Genomic DNA, 18,185 nt, shown 5'->3' on the forward strand with positions numbered 1-18,185 from the left:
AAACTCCCTGCTGAGCAGGGAGCCCAACATGGGCCTTGATCCCAGGACCCTGAAGATCATGACCTGAGCCAAAGTAAAACTAAGCCACCCCTGGCATCCCTCAATACTACATTTTTTAAAGTTCAAATTTGAAGTCAGATAATACTAACTTGAAATTCAAGCTTCCCTAAATAACGTTATGCTAGTCACTCTAAACCTAATTTCCTCACCTGGAAAATATACCTACTTCGTATTTTCTGTAAGGATTAAATCAAATAATTTTTATAAGTGCTTGGCTTTCTAGTATTATCATTAGGAAGGTAACATATACCTTATGACTGAAAACAAGTTTAGCAAATACTTTCTCTGAGGTCTATATATTATAAAAGGAAATTGAAAAACCTTGAGAATAGAAATAGGGAACCAATTAAAGAAGCAAAAATAATATATAAAAAGATTGTTTGCTTTGTAGTTTTGCCCAGGACTTAACATTACTCACCAATACTGAAAAAAAAAAAAAAAAGATCTTAAATTTGGTGATTATGCTAAGTGAATCAGACTGAGAAAGACAAATACATATTGTCTGATTTCACTTTATTGTGGACTCTAAAAACCAAAACAAATGAATAAATAAAAAGTAGAATCAGACCTTTAAATACAAAGAACAAATGGTAGCCAGGGGGAAGGAATTGAGGGGCGGGGAGCAAAATGGTTGAAGAGGAACGTGCTATACAGGCTCCTAGTTATGGAATGAATAAGTCACAGGAATAAAGGACACAGCATCAGGAATATAGTAAATGATACTGTAACATTGTATGGTGACGGGTAGTAGCAACACTGTGGTGAGCACAGCAAAGAGATATTGAGTCACTTGAACCAAATATAACATTGTGTGTCAACTATACTCAGTAAAAATAATTAAAAATGTGATGATATTGGGAAAACAAAACTAATTTGTAAAATATTTTTTCTTCCCATTAATAAAAGATATAAATAAAAGTTTTTTATCCTAAAGGAAACATCTCATGGAGACAATCTACTATAATAACTATGTAGTTATTTTTTGATTTGGCTTTTCTCAATTTAAACATGTTTGAAAATATACACTAAATGTAAGGAAAGGACTATTACTGTATTATTTTTATTGTTACTGTGATGGTGATGATGATTATGATGATTTTAGCCTTTGTCAAATTTACCAGAATGACATAGTTTAGCTTAGTTTTTTAAAGATTTATTTATTTAATTTAGAGAGAAAAAAAGAGAGACAGAGTGAAAGCACAAAAGGGGAAGAGAAGAGGGATAGATATTCTCAAACAGACTTCCTGCTGAGTATAGAACCCCATGTGGGGCTGGATCCCACCACCAGAGATCAGGACCAGAGCCAAAATCAAGAGTCAGAGTTTTAACCAACTGAATCACCTAGGTACCCCAAAAAGGGACATTTTAAAGATTAGATAACATATGAAACAAAACCAAACTTGATAGTTAACTTAATAGTTAATGAACATGAAATGAGATATTCATTCCCTCACTAAGATGTATAGTTTTACATTAAGTCATCATGTTTGACTTAATCTATACATTATCTATTAATGTATGTTTGTTAAATAAATACTCAGTGCTTAGGCCATCCCACAGCAGATTTATAAAATCTAAAACAACTTTACATTAATATGTTCATTTCATTATTTACTCTTTCTTTTTCCATCCCTGTGATGAATTCTATTCATGGTGACATAATAAATTTTCTTTAATTTACCAAAACCACAAACAACTTGATAATGTTTAGAAACACAATGAGTACTGGTTTTTCATTTTTATTTTAAATAATGATTTGGAGCTTTTTTTCTTTTTTTTTTTTAATGTGCTTTCAGAACTGTCAAAATTTTCTAGGTAGTCATGAAATTTAACTGATGCCTTTCCTAAATAATCCATCTCCGGTGTCGAAGCTATCAACTAAAATCTATCTTTGTCTCCCACAGCACAGCTAACTCTATCACTGTTGAATTAAAACTATGCATTTTACATCATCGTATCAGACCATTAAATACAAGAGCACTTTATTTGATAAATTATTATAATTATTTTAATTATTATGAATTCCAATTTATAAATTCCTTCATTCCCTATATTTTGTAATTATTCTAAGAACTAGAATAAAATATTGGAGAAACAATTATTTTAAGCTAAAATATAAGTAAGAATAAATGAGACAGAGAAAATGTACTTAAAGTAGTGTACTATAGAGTCTACAGTTATATAAATTTATGAATTAGAGTATAAGCAAAAATATTGATGTTATTATCTATACTTCTACTGCAACATTTTTCTTTTACTTAACTTTTACTTAACTTAAACTTTACTTTTACTTACTTTCCTTGTGGCTCAACTTCATAATAGAGACATTTTGCTTCTAATAGCTCCCTGATCCATTCAGTTTTACCCACTGCCAAATCTTATCTTCTAAACCTTGGTTCTGACCCTAATACTCACTTGATTATAGACTTAAGATGCTGTCCTATTGCCTCTAACATGGTGTCCAAACTCTTTAGCCTGATACTGAAGGTTTTGAAAATATACCCCTCTATAACATTGCTTTTGGCACCTCTTTAGAGATAATACATCCTAGAGTTTACATTATTTCTAGATGTCTCACATATAACTCATATACAGTCCACATTCTTCTTTTCATCAACCCCTTGTTTCATCAACCCCTTTGTTTGAATTCCTTTATTTTCTCTACCTCTAGAAAAATTCTGTCAGCTCAAGTATTATATATTCTTTGAATTGTTTTAAGTGCCACTTCTCTGGGTAACTTTCTTTCTTTCTTTTTTAAGATATTATTTATTTATTTAACAGACAGAGATCACATGTAGGCAGAAAGGCAGGCAGAGAGAGAGAAGAGGAAGCAGGCTGCCTGCTGAGCAGAGAGCCCAATGCGGGGCTCGATCCCAGGATGCTGGGATCATGACCTGAGCCGAAGGCAGAGGTTTTAACCCACTGAGCCACCTAGGTGCCCCACTTTCTTTGTTTCTGACAAATACATATAATCTCTTCCTCGATAACACCCATAATACACTGTCAGAGTGCTATGTTACTTTCAATTTTGAATTTTGCATGATTTTGAACTATACACAATTTATCTTTCTGCTTTGGATTAAATTACTATAGGCTACTATATTTGTGGATGTATAACACCTGACTAGTAGTAGCAATGGGTCTTATGCCCACACTAATTTGTAGATATTTGTTGAATAAATAAAAGATTGACACAAAAATAATTTTTCATTAGAATCAAAAGGAATTTAACAAACTGTTGAAGGAAAAGTACCTGATAGTTTTGAGCATTCTTTGCATAATGTTGTGAGTTAAAAAGGAAGTTAAAAGTTTGAGTTTTATTGTAAAATTGCAAACAGTGGAAAAATTAGATACTTTAGAAAAAATCAGTCTTACACAGAGGAAATACATAACAGCTGAAATGGTTCTACTTAACTCTTGGTATATCAACATGAAAAGTGGTCAACCTTGAGGTGTAGACGGAGTTTGCTTTGTAAGCTTTTTATTTCAGGAAAGTATTATAATGGCCTTTCTCAGAGTATTCAATACTTCCTTCATTTCAAAAGTAGAGATATGAGATATGAGAATAGACCAAACATCCTATATAAATGTACACGGTTTCATAGTTCTCTGGTCCATTCCCAATCCATTGTAACAAGGAAGAGATATATAGGTAATGAATATAATGAAAAATAAACATTTTACAGGAGGCTACTATTGACATCTTGGGGCAGGTAATTCTTGGCTGTGAAGGGGATATCTTTTGTACTGTAGGATGTTCAGTAAACTTCCTGTCCTCTATCTATTAGATGCTAATGGTATTACTTCTATATGTCCTCCATGTTGTAACAAGCAAAAATATCTCCAGATATTGCCAAATGTCCTTGAGTGTGGGGTGCACAATTGCCTCTAACTGAGAACTATTATTTATTTTAGAGTAAACTTCAAAGTGGCTTCAGAAATTTGCATAGGTGACTAATTTTCTTTAGTATTAATGTAATTACTGAGAGATACTTATAAGGATGCTAATTAAATTATTTTTTTTCCAGAAACTTCTATAAAATAACATTGTTATAAAGCAAAGAATCATAATTCTCTCATTTACAAAATACTTAAAAGTTTCTAAATTTTCCTTAATAGAAATTTGCTCTGGGAATATTTCTGTATTATTTTATAGAGAAGAGAAATATGTTGCTGAGAAGGATATATCAAAATAAATAAGGGAATATATTTCTTTATTTTTAAAATATTTTCCCAGTTTTATTGATAAATAATTTTGATATATAATTGACATATAACACTGTATTAATTTAAGGTATATAGTATAGTTATTCAGGATATATATATATACATATATATACATATAAATGATTACTATAACGTTTATTTAACATCATCACTGAACATAGTTAAAATAATTTTTCTTCTTATGAGAAATTTTAAGATCTGTTCTCTTAGCAATTTTCAAATACACATATAGTATTACTAACTATAGGCATCATGCTACACGTTATATCTTCAAAACTTAAAAATCTCGTAACTGGAAGTCTGTACCTTTTAATGTCCTTCACTCAAAAGAATATTTTCATCTGCTGAAGAGATGTGAGGGGGGATGTAATACATTAAACAAAAGAAGAAGAAGAAGAGGAGATTATCAGGCAAACTGACATATGGTTTACATGTAGAATTCAGTAACATTGCCAGATAGGTTTTATAACTTGCAGATCATATAGAGTCAAAGCAAATCTTTTGCCAGTTTCCAATCCAGCCAAATGGAGAAAAGAGTTGGGTTTAAAGAACGATAGAGGGAATGCAAGCTGGTGCAGCCACTCTGGAAAACAGCATGGAGGTTCCTCAAAATGTTGAAAATAGAACTGCCCTATGACCCAGCAATTGCACTATTGGGTATTTACCCTAAAAATACAAACGTAGTGATCCAAAGGGGCACGTGCACCCGAATGTTTATAGCAGCAATGTCCACAATAGCCAAACTATGGAAAGAACCTAGATGTCCATCAACAGATGAATGGATCAAGAAGATGTGGTATATATACACAATGGAATACTATGCAGCCATCAAAAGAAATGAAATCTTGCCATTTGCGACAACGTGGATGGAACTAGAGCGTATCATGCTTAGTGAAATAAGTCAAGCAGAGAAAGACAACTATCATATGATCTCCCTGATATGAGGAAGTAGTGATGCAACATGGGGGCTTAAGTGGGCAGGAGAAGAATAAATGAAACAAGATGCGATTGGGAGGGAGACAAACCATAAGTGACTCTTAATCTCACAAAACAAACTGAGGGTTGCTGGGGGGAGGGGGCTTGGGAGAAGGGGGTGGGATTATGGACATTGGGGAGGGTATGTGCTTTGGTGAGTGCTGTGAAGTGTGTAAACCTGGTGATTCACAGACCTGTACCCCTGGGGATAAAAATACATGTTTATAAAAAATAAAAAATTAAAAAAAAAAGTGAGTTGGGGGAGGGGCGCCTGAGTGGCTCAGTGGGTTAAGCCTCTACCTTCTGCTCTGGTCATGGTCTCAGGGTCCTGGGATCGAGCCCCATGTCGGGCTCTCTGTTCAGCAGGGAGCCTGTTCCCCCCTCTCCTTCTGCCTGCCTCTCTGTCTACTTGTGATCTCTTTCTCTCTGTCAAATAAATAAATAAAATCTTAAAAAAAAAAATAAAGAACGATAGAGGGCACAGAGGTTACTAGCAATTCCTAGTGTCATCTAAGAGGGAAAAGGAAACACAAGCTTATTGAGGTAAGTGAAGATCAGATACCAAGATTCAAACTGTGTAAATGATATATGATTATGTAACGACGGTGAATGACTCCTCTGAGATTTACCTTCATGTTCTACACAATAGGTCAACAACATAATCTTCCTGGTATGCTGTAGGAGAGAGTTCACTGAGCCAATAGATATAGAATATTTAAAACAATGACTATTATTTACTAAGGATTTGCCCAATTTTCATTAGCATTAGAAGATTAACTATAACAAATGAATTTGATTTATAACACACTAATGGTTGGAAAATATTATTAAAATTCATAACTCATTCATTTATTCAACAAATATTTAATTGAGGGCCAGGAGTTATTCTTGAACCAAGGATAAGGCAGTGAAAAATATAGACACAGCTCAGATGAGTTTGCTTTTCTAATATACTAAATACTCAGTAGCATCATTTATGAAAACTAACACCAGAGCTTTAGGTGTTACACTGTGAATGCTATAATGTTGTTACAATTCTGGTGAAATAATGGATAAAAATGGGTAATGGTACTATGACTCATATGCTCTAGGAACTATAAATGTTAAATGAATTATTTGGGAGTACTCATAGGAAATAACTTTTGTGAACCCATAAAATGATCAAAATAATATTTTGCTTTTAACCAAAATAATATTTTGCTTTTAACCATGACACATAATGTCATGGAAAATGCAACTGACTGATGTTTTAAGTTATAAACCACCTTTATTCACTCAATATATTATACAATATGAAATGATGCAGTATGCTGATAGTATATATTAGTTTACAATTGCTTCTCTTATTTGGAAATTTTTTCATCATCTATAAAAGGCTGATGTTCTTTATAATCTTAAATTTCTGTTGTATTTCTTTTATTATGGAAGAGGTAAGTTTTTTTTTTCTTTTTTTATTGATAAAACATTTGATTTAAAACTTCTTTTTATTCATCTACAGAGCCCTAAGTGATGGATAAACATTGAACCACTGACACTAAATACTTTAAGAGCTTGTGTGTTTAAGATTGTCCATTAGGTGGTTTAATAGTAGCTGCATCACTGATCTTTTCTCCTTTCTAAAATCTTTGTTAAGTCTATAGAAAATCCATTTCACTGAATCAATATCTTCACTTTGATTCAAATTCTGAGTTGTTCAAATAAAACAAGAGGTGTCCTTACTGCCAAGTTCATAAAGCTTTTAAATTTTTGATTAAAAAAAAGAATCATTTGTACATCAATCTATCTCTTGATAGTAATTGTGCCTGTTTCTAAAGGAAACTCAGAATTTGTCAGATAAGTAAAAGAAATAACACTTAAGACTAAAGTGTGGTTTTTTTTCACATTTTAATAATTTTAAAAATAGATTTTAAAGAGAGATATTTTTCCTACAAAAATCTTAGAAAGGAAATATTGTGCTTTTAAAATAGCTGCATATTTTTTGCTTGTATGCTAGGAAGCACTTAAAAATAATTTGTGGATGAATGAATATATCCCTGTTTTCTATATTCTTATTCAAACTTTCTCATTTTCTTGCATTTTGAAAGAAACAAGAAGAAACTAATTCATTTATACACTGAACATTTAAAGCGCTCTTACATTTAAGGCATTTTGTTAGGAGGTGACAACATACAATTAGATAGGTTAAGATCTTGGAACCTGAATGCTCAAAATGTAGTGAATGAAATAACCATATAAAAAATATATACATTTTACTAAGTGTAGTGTTTTATAATAATAGTATATATTCTGTATTCTAAAATAATTTAAACCTAATTATTTACTGTTCTCTGCCATCTATATGTTTTTTATATATGATGGGCATTAGATCTTGTATAAAAATATATATGATTCTATATAGACATGTTCAATAAATATGGTGTTAGAGTTCATTTACTTGAAGACCTTTTAAAACAGAGATGGAAATTATTTTAAATAGCTGAAACAAAGCTAAGATAAATTTATAGCAATAATAATGCATTTTTACTAACCCTCTTTTACTGTTATTAATTGGTACAATATAATACATTATATTAGTAATTCAAAATACCATACATATCCACAAAGAACTGAAGACTGTCACTCTGTTCTGTGAAGAAGTGGTTTATTTGTAACTTGAATATTTAAGATTAATTTTACATATAACAGACCCCAAAAGATTTCAATGAAACCCTTTTTAGTATTTTAGGATTTATATATCAAACCAAGAAGAAAGTATAAGGAAATCCTTAGCGTATTCATTCATTTAAGAATTTATTTATTAAGCACAGATTTTGTGTAAAGCATTATGCAAGATACTGAAGATATAGCTATGACTGTTTAAAAATTATACCAATGTGATAGAGAACATGTAGAAGAGGCATCTGATCAAACTCGAGGGTAAGGAATGAATGCCCTCAAAAATGTTTCAAGAGTTTCAAGAGTTAAATAAGCTCTCCCAGAATGGAATATTCCTGATAATTTGTATAAAATTTATTCAAAGAATGAAAATGAATGTTAGAAGGCAAGAGAAGGGTGCTGCTTGGTGGCTCCAGTTGGTTAAGCATCTGCCTTTGGCTCAGGTCATGATCTCAAGATCCTGGGATCAAGTCCTTTGTCAGGCTCCCTGCTCAGCAGGGAACAACACCTAAAATAAATAAATAAATAAATAAATAAATAAATAAAGAAAGAAAGAAAGAAAGAAGTGTACAGATCACATGAGATAAAGGCTATACTAATGATTTTGCTTTCAGTCTTAACAGCAAAGATTAAGCATTCAGGGTTTTAACCAGACCATTGATGTTATCAGATTTATCTGTATTTTTTTCTTAAAGATTTTATTTATTTATTTTAGAAACAGAGAGATAGCATGAGCAAAGGGGAGGGTCAAAGGGATAGGGAGAGAGTCCCAAGCAGACGGCACATGTAGAGTGGAATCCAACCTGAGGCTCCATCTTACAACCCTGAGATCATGACTTGAGCTGAAATTAAGAGTCAGATGCTCAACTGACTGAGCCATCCAGATGCTCCTGTCAGATTTATGTGTTGAGAAGACAACTTTGTTTAGTTCTAAAAATCAGATTTTAGGGAGACAAAAACTGGCATGAGAGAGAGAGAGACCATTCACTATCGCTATAAACTAGATAAAAGAAGTAGTTGTGGAGCTATAAGAAAGAAATGAGCAGATTTGAAAACTATTCGGACATAGATCAACCAGAATTAATTAATTGGTTGAAGATAGAAATCCAAGGAAACAGAAGGTGTCTGGTGTATGTAGCTGGATTGAGGCTGGCAGTATCTACAGAACAAGAGATTGCCAGTTAAAGAACATGGAGGTAATGGTTGGAGAGCTGGAGTTCATTTTAGACATGGTAAAGGCACCATGTCTTTTAGACATCTGAGGGGACATGTTAAATGGGTGCTGCATATATTTCAGTGTAGCTTGTGGTACAGATTTGCCTCTAGAATATAAACCTGAGAACAACTGGTTACTACCTAGAATCTAAAAAGATGGGTGTGGCTGAAAGGACCCAGCCAAAATTAACATGAGAACAGATCATGATTCCATTCTTGGTGATCTCAGTAATTAAAGCCTAAATGCAAAAAGACAACAAAACCTGAGAAAGAGTAGCCAGAGATATAAGAGTTGAATCAGAAACATATGGGGGTAGCGGGACACAGAAAGTGGAGTGTTCTGAAATCTAGCAAACATAATTTGTAGGCATAGAAACTAATCAACATTTTGAATAATTCTGAAGTAAAATAAAAGAACATTGTATCATATCCCTTGATTTTGGTTACTTTAGAGGTTGTTTGGTGGTCTTCCTGATCGTTTGTAGAAATACATGCAAAACATATTATTTGCTCCAGCATTGTCTTGTAACTAAAATTCTGTATTTTGGATATAAATGGAATCCTGAATCATGCCTCCAGGGATTATGTGTGATACAAATTCTCACCTTTAATAAATTGCTTAAACAATAACTGGCAAAGCTAAGAGAAACTGGGCCATATTCTGCTTTCCTCTAACAGCTACCTGTCATTATATATTTTACCTTAATGAAGCAGATACTAGTGGTGACTTGCCCATATCCATTTAGCAAACACCATTTTTGTGCACTGAGTTGACAAAGCATGCCAGGGAAATAACCTTCCACCTCCCTTCAGAGTAATCCTCAATCAAACACTAATGAAAATTGGTAAATATTCCTTAAATACTCCTGCTCCTTACTCATCAAGTAAGATAAGTCTGAGGCATGCCCTATATTGTCTCTCAGAGTTCCAGAGCAGAATCGAATCCTGGTTGCCCATCATGTCATCTGCTCAATAGCACATTCTTTATTTACTTCCTTCTCTTCCTGTCTCACATTCCAGTCCTTCCTAATATCACACCCATAAAAGACGTGTCTCAGGGTCTGTTTGTTAGATTTCTGTATTTGTCAGAACAAAACTAATAACATGTATATAGAGAAAAGGAGACTTACTATAAGAAGTTGGCTCACACAGTTATCAAGGTTGCAAATCCCAAGACCTGTAGGCTGAGTTGCCACGCTAAAGAACCAGAAGAGCTGATGATTTAGTTCCAGTTTGAGACCAAAACAGGAACAAAAAAAAGCTATCTTCTAGCTTGGAGGCCATCAGACAAGAAGAATTCTTTCCTATTTGGGGAAGGATCAGCTTTTTTGTTTTATCCCAAGCCTTCAACTCATCTGACAAGGCCCACCCACTTTAGGGAGAGCAATCTGTTTCACTTGGTCTACTGATTTACATGTTGATTTCTTATAGGGGTACCTAGTAGCTCATTGGTTTAAGAGTCTGACCCTTGATTGCAGCTCAGGTCATGATCTCAGGGTTGTGGGATCAAGCCTAGGGTTGGACTCAGTGCTGGGTATGGAGCCAGCTTAAGATTCTCCAACTGCGTCTCTCCATACTTGTGCTCTCTAAATCAATCAGTCAGTCTATTAGTCAAATCTTAACAACAACAAAAATTTCATCTCTTACAAAAATACTGTCACTGAAATACCAAGAATAATGTTAAGGCACCCCATGGTGCCTGAGCACCCCATGATCCAGTCAAGTTGACACAAAATTAACCATTATAGACACCCAAGTTAACACAATTCTATTCTCTAGAATCACACTTTGTGAACATTTTTTCTTCCACTTTTTTTTTCCCTCTGGAACTGAATCTTGCTTCTGCTTGTCAGGATGAAATACATTTTGCTATATGCATATATGTTCAAAGTTAAAAAGACAATAGACCTCATTTTCCAGAATAATTTTGGCTCATACTTGTTACCCTGTATAATTGTTGACATTTCACCTTCACTTTTTGAAAAAAACATTATACAATCACCCTAGTCAATAACTGATTCCATAAATGTGATGGTGATAATCAAAAAATTGCTGAAGTATAATTTAATCATTTATTAAATTTTTTTTCCTATCATTTAAAAAAGTATGATGAAAATGTGTCCTATTTTGTCAAGTTTCCCCCTGCCTTGGGTTATTTCACACTGAAATCTTTACCATAATCTATGAGGAATCCCTATTTGCAACCAGGATATTATTGTTGATTACCAAGAATATATTTTCTTGATTAAAAGATTGAAAAAAAAGTATTAAAAATCTGTAAATAATTTATAAGTATGATGTAAGGTCTTCCACAGGATCCTATTTTACTGCTTGATATATGATAAGTCTGAATAATATTTTTCTAAAGTAACCTAAAAGTAACCTGAAAGTTATACTGTTGATAGACACTTACTTAATTGGTTCAAAATCAGAGTGTGGGTATAACCCCGGGGGGTTCAATTCTTCCATCATCCCTAAGGGAAGGGTGAAAATAATCATGACTGTCTGGAATATGCAGAGCCTATTTTGTTTATTGTTGAGGATGCAGAGGTAAGAGCAGGAAGCTTTTGCATGTTGATAGGAATCCCATGTTGTGTTGGCCACACAATGTCAAGACTAGCAAAGTCTCATAGAGCAGTGAGCATGTTTGCATTGTCTCCTTTTTAAAGTTTACTTTCCATTTCTTCTATGAAATAGGTGTCTATGTGTTGATTGAACAGTATTAAATGTGGCACAAAAGCTATACATATTAATGTCAAAAAGTATTTTTGAATCCTCTTTTACCAAGGATGATTTTATTTTTAAATAGAAATTTTTAAAAAATTACAATTGTTGCCTTATATCTAACAAAAGGCTAACTTTTAGTAATTTTCTACGCAATTATTTTAAATTATTTGCTGACTGTACATTAGAGCCAATAACATGTGCTAAGTGCTGCATTACTGCATTTTCTCTCTTTTTTAAAAAGATTTTATTTATTTATTTGACAGAGAGACAGATCACAAGTAGGCAGAGGCAGGCAGAGGAAAAGGGGAAAACCTGCTGAGCAGAGAGCCTATGCGGATGTGCGACTCCAGGACTCTGAGATCCTGACCTGAGCCAAAGGCAGGGGCTTAACCCACTGAACCACCCAGGAGCCCCTGCATTCCTACATTTTCAAAAAGATCCTGCATAATGCTTATGAGACAGTAGTTGATCCTGAGTTCTTTGAGGGTTCTTTATTATGAGTCCTGGTATTACTGCAAAAGAAAAGTGTTGTTATTTAAATGTACATAAAGTCACTTGGCCCATAATGATAGTATTCATAGCCATCTATAAATAGTTGAAGAAACAATTGTATGAAATGCTTGATATTCATCTGAACCATATTTTGCAATTTCAGTTTTATATTCAGATTTCAGAAATAATACTACAGTGGGGTTCATAAGATATTCAGATATCTTTGTTAGTGTTCCATAGACAGGATGGTAGCTTCTTAAAATTGTATATTGTGTTTCACCAAATCTCAGAAATCCCTTGTAAATGTACACAATAATAAGAAAAAGCCTGAACAGATGCCATGATATACAGTTATGAAATATATATGTTTATGTGTATTTAGTGACCTTTCTTAATATTCCTTTTCATGTTTTTTTTCTAGATACACCTTCAGTTAAGATTATACCATCCACTCCTTTTCCACAAGAAGGACAGCCATTAATTTTGACTTGTGAATCCAAAGGAAAACCACTGTAAGTGATTTAATGAGCACTAAAGTTTTCACTTTTTCCTCCTATCCTGCTTTGATTTCAGACTTGAACTGAAGAAATCCACTGTTTTTTGTCTTTTCTTGGTGGGCAAAGTGATCTCTAGAACAGAAATCCCCTGAACCATGTCTTCATTAAGTATCTGTGGAAGACTGGTCTTTTACTTTGTCATCTAGTGAAGTTTCTGGGAAGGTTTCCAGCTGTGATTTTTTTCCCTTTTATTTCTAGTAAGATATTTCAACCTGAAAGGAAAGTGGGCTTAATCAGTCACTGTTTACATCATAAGACTGATAGACATTACACATTACTAAATTTAGTTCTCCTATAAAAATCTTTGAAAATACTGAAGCATCCTCAAAATATTCTCAAGTTTTAAAGTTAAAAGGGAAATCATTTTCATAAGAAGGGAGATCACATCTACATTTCTAATGTAGCCCCAAGGAACATAATTTGTGAATGTGAGATGTTTCAACATTTTCAATTATTAAATAATTTCATTATTAGAATATATAGTTCTAATATTTAACTTTTTGACGTTCATGTTTATAAACAACTAACTCATAGAAAATCTTTTTTATGCAAAATTCAAATATGCATGACTCAAAGACTATTTGACAGCACCTTGATCTTTCTAATATGGTAACAGTCTAGGTTGTGCTGAAGTCATTTATTTGATTTTTTAAAAAGCTTCCAATTGTTTGGCAATTTGTTTAAATTTTAATAGGAGGAATTTAATTGTTTTCCATGTAAAACTATATGGGCTAGCTTTTGTGCAAATCAAGTTAAGTTACTAAAAATGTTATTTCTAATAGAAATTTAGATTTCTTATTATTACATAAGGAATTTTTCTAAAAGACCATTAAGGCAGAATCCTGAAATTTGAACTTCTTCAGTTGTATGGTATTACAATTTTAACACATTAAATAAATTCACACTTTCTTTATCAAAGTTTTGTTATTTTAAAACTATTCTGACTTCCAGTATTATTTTCTAAAGACACAAGCATATAAAGAATATTCAATAAAATAATCCACTGTTTTTCTTCTATCTTTTAAGAAACATTTAAGGCATTTTATACTCTGAAAGGAACAAACTTTCATAGTAGCTTTACGAAATATATTCTGTACAATTCACTTTCCTAGCTCTTACTTTCTGATAAGATTAAATTGCTTATATAAGACATTTTTCAACTGCAGTATGCTGAGTGTGACTGTGCATTTAGGTATTATCGCTTTAAGAAGAGCTTTTGGCTGCAAGTTCAGTACTCTTTACTAGAAAAAGAAGTATAATAGACTCTACTCAGCTTTAGACATACTAAAATCCTAATTTCCTTAGTCCTGATTCTATGTATCTCACAACAGAATTTCTTGCCTAACTTTTCCTTCCATCCGCACACCTGTTGCTTTCACATATTATTTCCCACATCAGTCTGTTCCTCCTCCTCTCTCTCTATTTGCTTCAGCTTCTATTGTTGTTTTGTTTGTTTGCTTATTTTTTTCCCTCCTCATAATCTCAGAGGTCAGCATATGGGGATGTGAAGGAACATGATCATGATGAAGGCATAGCAAGGGACTTTTACTTTTACCTTTTCTTCATTGATCTGCCTCAAAGTACATATGTGTACATTTAGAATATGTGTACAACTTATACAATTACATAAGGTTGGGAAACACAATATTAGAATGCTTGGAAATAAATATACCCCTGTTCAAAGAGTATCTAATGACTTGTCAAGGATCTACTCTTTGGTTCTATATCTACTCCCAATAGCAGAAACAGCATTTTGTTTTGTTTTGTTTTTTAAAGATTTTAATTTTTTGAGAGACAGATAGAGAGAGAGATTGAAAGAGAGAGAGAGAACAAGCAGGGGAGGGAGGGAGAAGCAGGTTCCCCGCTGAGGGCGGAGCCCAATGCCACACTTGAATGGGTCCCAGAAACCTGGGATCATGATCTGAGCCAAAGGCAGATGTTTAACCAACTAAGCCATCCAGGCATCCCATTAATTCAGATGACCTGAGATCTTTTTATTTATTTTTTTTAAGATTGTATTTGTTTGAGAGAGAGAGAGGGGTAGTGAGAGACAACCTGAGTAAGGCGAGGGGCAGAGGCAGAAGCAGGCCCCTGAAGTGGGACTCTACCCTAGGACCCTGGGATTATGACCTGAAAGAAAATAGATGCTTAACTGACTGAGCCACTCAGGCACCCTAGAAATGGCTTTTAATTTATGTGAATAATTAACTTGTGAGGTCTAGGTAGTTAGATCTTCAGGTAGTCCATTCTCCTCAGTTCAAATGTTGTCGAATAGATGTGTTTTATTGTGGGTCTCTGTTTCAGCTACCTAGGAATAAGTTTGGATGGGTGATATTTCTCTGCACAGCAGATGAATGAAAAGTGCAGTAGCCTCTCATTTGTTTATTTCTTTTTTTTTTTTTTTAAGATTTTATTTATTTGACAGAGAGAAAGAAATCACAAGTAGGCAGAGAGGCAGGCAGAGAGAGATAGGGGAGGAAGCAGGCTCCCTGCGGAGCAGAGAGCCCAACATGGGGCTCGATCCCAGGATCCCGGGATCATGACTCGAGCCAAAGGCAGAGGCTTTAACCCACTGAACCACCCAGGCGCCCCTCATTTGTTTATTTCACTCTAGAATACAAAGGTTCCAGAAGTTTGGGGAATATAACATGTTACCTTTGTCAGAAGGATCCTGACTAATATCACTGTAAAGGAAGTAAACAAAATAAGAAAGACCCCTTATTTTATGGAAATCGAAAGCTGCTCAGCAAAGTTCCCCAAATTTCCTTTATTTGTCCAGGTTTAAAATGGATGACTCGAGATTTGCGCTCAGTTCAGTCATTGCCCCAACCTTACGTTCTTTCAGCTATTTTTCTGCTACTTCAGTTGTTGAGACTAAATTGTTCCTTATCTTAGGCAAAGTAACTTTTGAAAAATTATTTGGCACTGAAGATGAACCCTGAAGCCTGCAGGTGGAAAAGTGGCCAGTCCTAAGAAATGCTTTACTGTTGCCATTCTCTTTTATCAGGCTTTTTTCTACCTGCGTGCCCTTTCTGAAAACTTGCCAAATTCCTAACAAACTGACCATATCTAGCAGGAAGTTATAACCATACTAAAAAAAAAAAAAAAATCCCTAATTATCATATCTTCTGGTGATTACTTTATAAGCTCCATAAGGGTTAAATGATCATTCTATTCTGTTTTTATCCAGGTAGTTCCCAGTGTTACATTCTGTATGCCACCATCTACGAATAAATGTGTATTAACTGATTCTCTTGTATACTCATTTGCAATTTTCTTTTTATCGTTTTCTTTCTTTGTAGATTGCCAGGCCATTGACGTTATAGAAATAGCTAACGTCTTTGATTCCTTCCTGCCTTTAGATTACTGTTTCTCTTCTGTTCTTCCTAATCATTTTAAAATCCACTCTTCTGCATTCTCAAAGTAACTATCATTTCTAGTAAATGAAAGCATTAACCTCTTTAAAGACAGTGTAATTCCTTGCCTCTCTTTAGTTTTATTCTGTCTCCAACAGTGCCAGATGAGGCAGACAGGACAAAAAACAAGGGAAGACCGAAAAGAAATCATTGGATTTTCCCAGAAGGAAATCTTATTGATCATAAAGAAAACAGTCTCACTAGAGCAAAGAGAATAGAAGGCAAATTGAAATGGATTAATCAGGGAATTAGTAGGTGGTAGGAAAGTAAAGCACATGGAAAGACTACCCATTTCAGAAGATGAATCATGAAAAGTGGAAAGGAATGAGAAAAGAAATGCATGCCAAACAGAAGTTAAAAAAAGAAAAATAGAGCTAGTGTCCATATTTTAAGACAAGATCAAAAAATCCTAAAGAATAGGACTGAAAATGTAGTATGTAATATCACATATACCCAGTGGGCAGGTCCAAATTTCCTGTCTTACTCTGGTAATCACGGTCAAAGTTCTGCTCTATTACTTTACAGCTATTACACCTGATTCCCCATTTTGTTATTTTGAAACCACTGAGAAGCCACACCATGGCTTAGGTTCCAAAGGGCTATCCAAACACTTACTTTCCACCATCTTTTCCATTTGTCTGATCCTTCTTGAAAGCAGGTGAAAATCAGAAATGGATAATGGATAATGGATGTATGATTCCTTTTCTTCTCGTATCTTTAATCCATGATCAAATCCTCATTGTTTCTTAAAAAGTATTTCCCTGGTACATAATTTCCTGAAGAATGAATTATTCACAGTTACTAGGCATATGGATAGTAGGCAAAATGACACCACTGTCTTTTGTATAAATCATAAACTGATGGCATGGTTCAACTTGTACTGAGACTCATGCCCCTAACCTGCCCTCCTCTATGCTAATGTTGTTTTCCTTGTTCTAAATGTGAGGGCCCCAGTGACTGTTTATGAACAATCATGCTTTATTTGCCTGCTTTGGACTGAAGCCTTTTGCTATTTTCCTGTGGAACAGCTGCATATCTTGGGCCAGGACCAAATTGTTCCACTTGACATTACTATAGAGGCATTGTATTCTTTCCTTAAAAGAGAGATTACTGTACATGTCTGTCTATTGTTTTAATTTTAGTTTAAAGTGAGGACAGAGCTAATGCCAACCACTTTTCTTTCAAGTCCCCAGAGTTTTTGCAACCTTCTTCTTTCTTTGGCTGAATTCCCAGACAGCTTTCAGGCAGCAGCATTCTCCATTTATAGAAGTAGAGAAAGAAAAAAGCTGTTACATTAAAGTCATGACCTTAAAAGGTGTGGGGTTGCCCTCACATGCTAGAGCTAAAGAATCATCATTCATTTTAATCAAATGTTTAAGGATTTGTAAATTTACTTCAGAAAAGCTATGGGACACTTCCAGTCAAATAAATGTAGATTTGGCATTTAATCTGTAAAACAAAATAATGATAGGTCTCGATAAACTTCTCAGTGTATGCAGCATGATTTTTGTATTTTACTTACTATTTTATCTCTTGGTAACCACAGTTATTCTCATGTCTTGGCATAAATCTAGTATACATAATTGCATAGCACATAACATGCCCTGTTCTGTACAAGAAGAAAGATTTTGATATTTTAGGAAGACAGATCACATACCATATAACAACCAGTAAGGTGTTCTAGAGGAACAATTATGCATCCACTTTCAAAATGATCAAGAATTTGAGAAGAAATCTGTTAGTTATATTTGATGCATTTTCTTATTAGTATAATAGAGATTAACAAACAAGTTGCAAATTATTATATCAAGTCCATTTTCTCAGGCTAAGATGACCTTTTTACAAAGCACAGGTTATTTAC

The 18,185-nt window shown here is 33.9% G+C and overlaps 1 protein-coding gene and 1 long non-coding RNA gene across 6 annotated transcripts in view; one reads left to right on the top strand and one right to left on the bottom strand.

Moving 5' to 3' along the window:
- CADM2 (cell adhesion molecule 2) overlaps positions 1–18,185 on the top strand; it is a 1,080,612-nt gene that overhangs the window by 945,392 nt on the left and 117,035 nt on the right. For all 5 annotated transcript variants that reach the window (XM_082738271.1, XM_082738272.1, XM_082738275.1 and 2 more), the window contains one exon: positions 12,773–12,863. In XM_082738271.1, the coding sequence (XP_082594397.1) occupies positions 12,773–12,863 (91 nt within the window). The remainder of the gene's footprint in view (positions 1–12,772; positions 12,864–18,185) is intronic.
- Positions 7,887–17,233, bottom strand: LOC309868446. The gene is made up of 2 exons (XR_014313696.1): positions 16,940–17,233; positions 7,887–8,425 (listed from the first exon to the last, which is right to left on the bottom strand). It is a non-coding gene; the product is annotated as an uncharacterized lncRNA (long non-coding RNA).

Source organism: Mustela nivalis (assembly GCF_964662115.1).
Source record: "Mustela nivalis genome assembly, chromosome: 1".
Classification (NCBI taxonomy): domain Eukaryota; kingdom Metazoa; phylum Chordata; class Mammalia; order Carnivora; family Mustelidae; genus Mustela; species Mustela nivalis.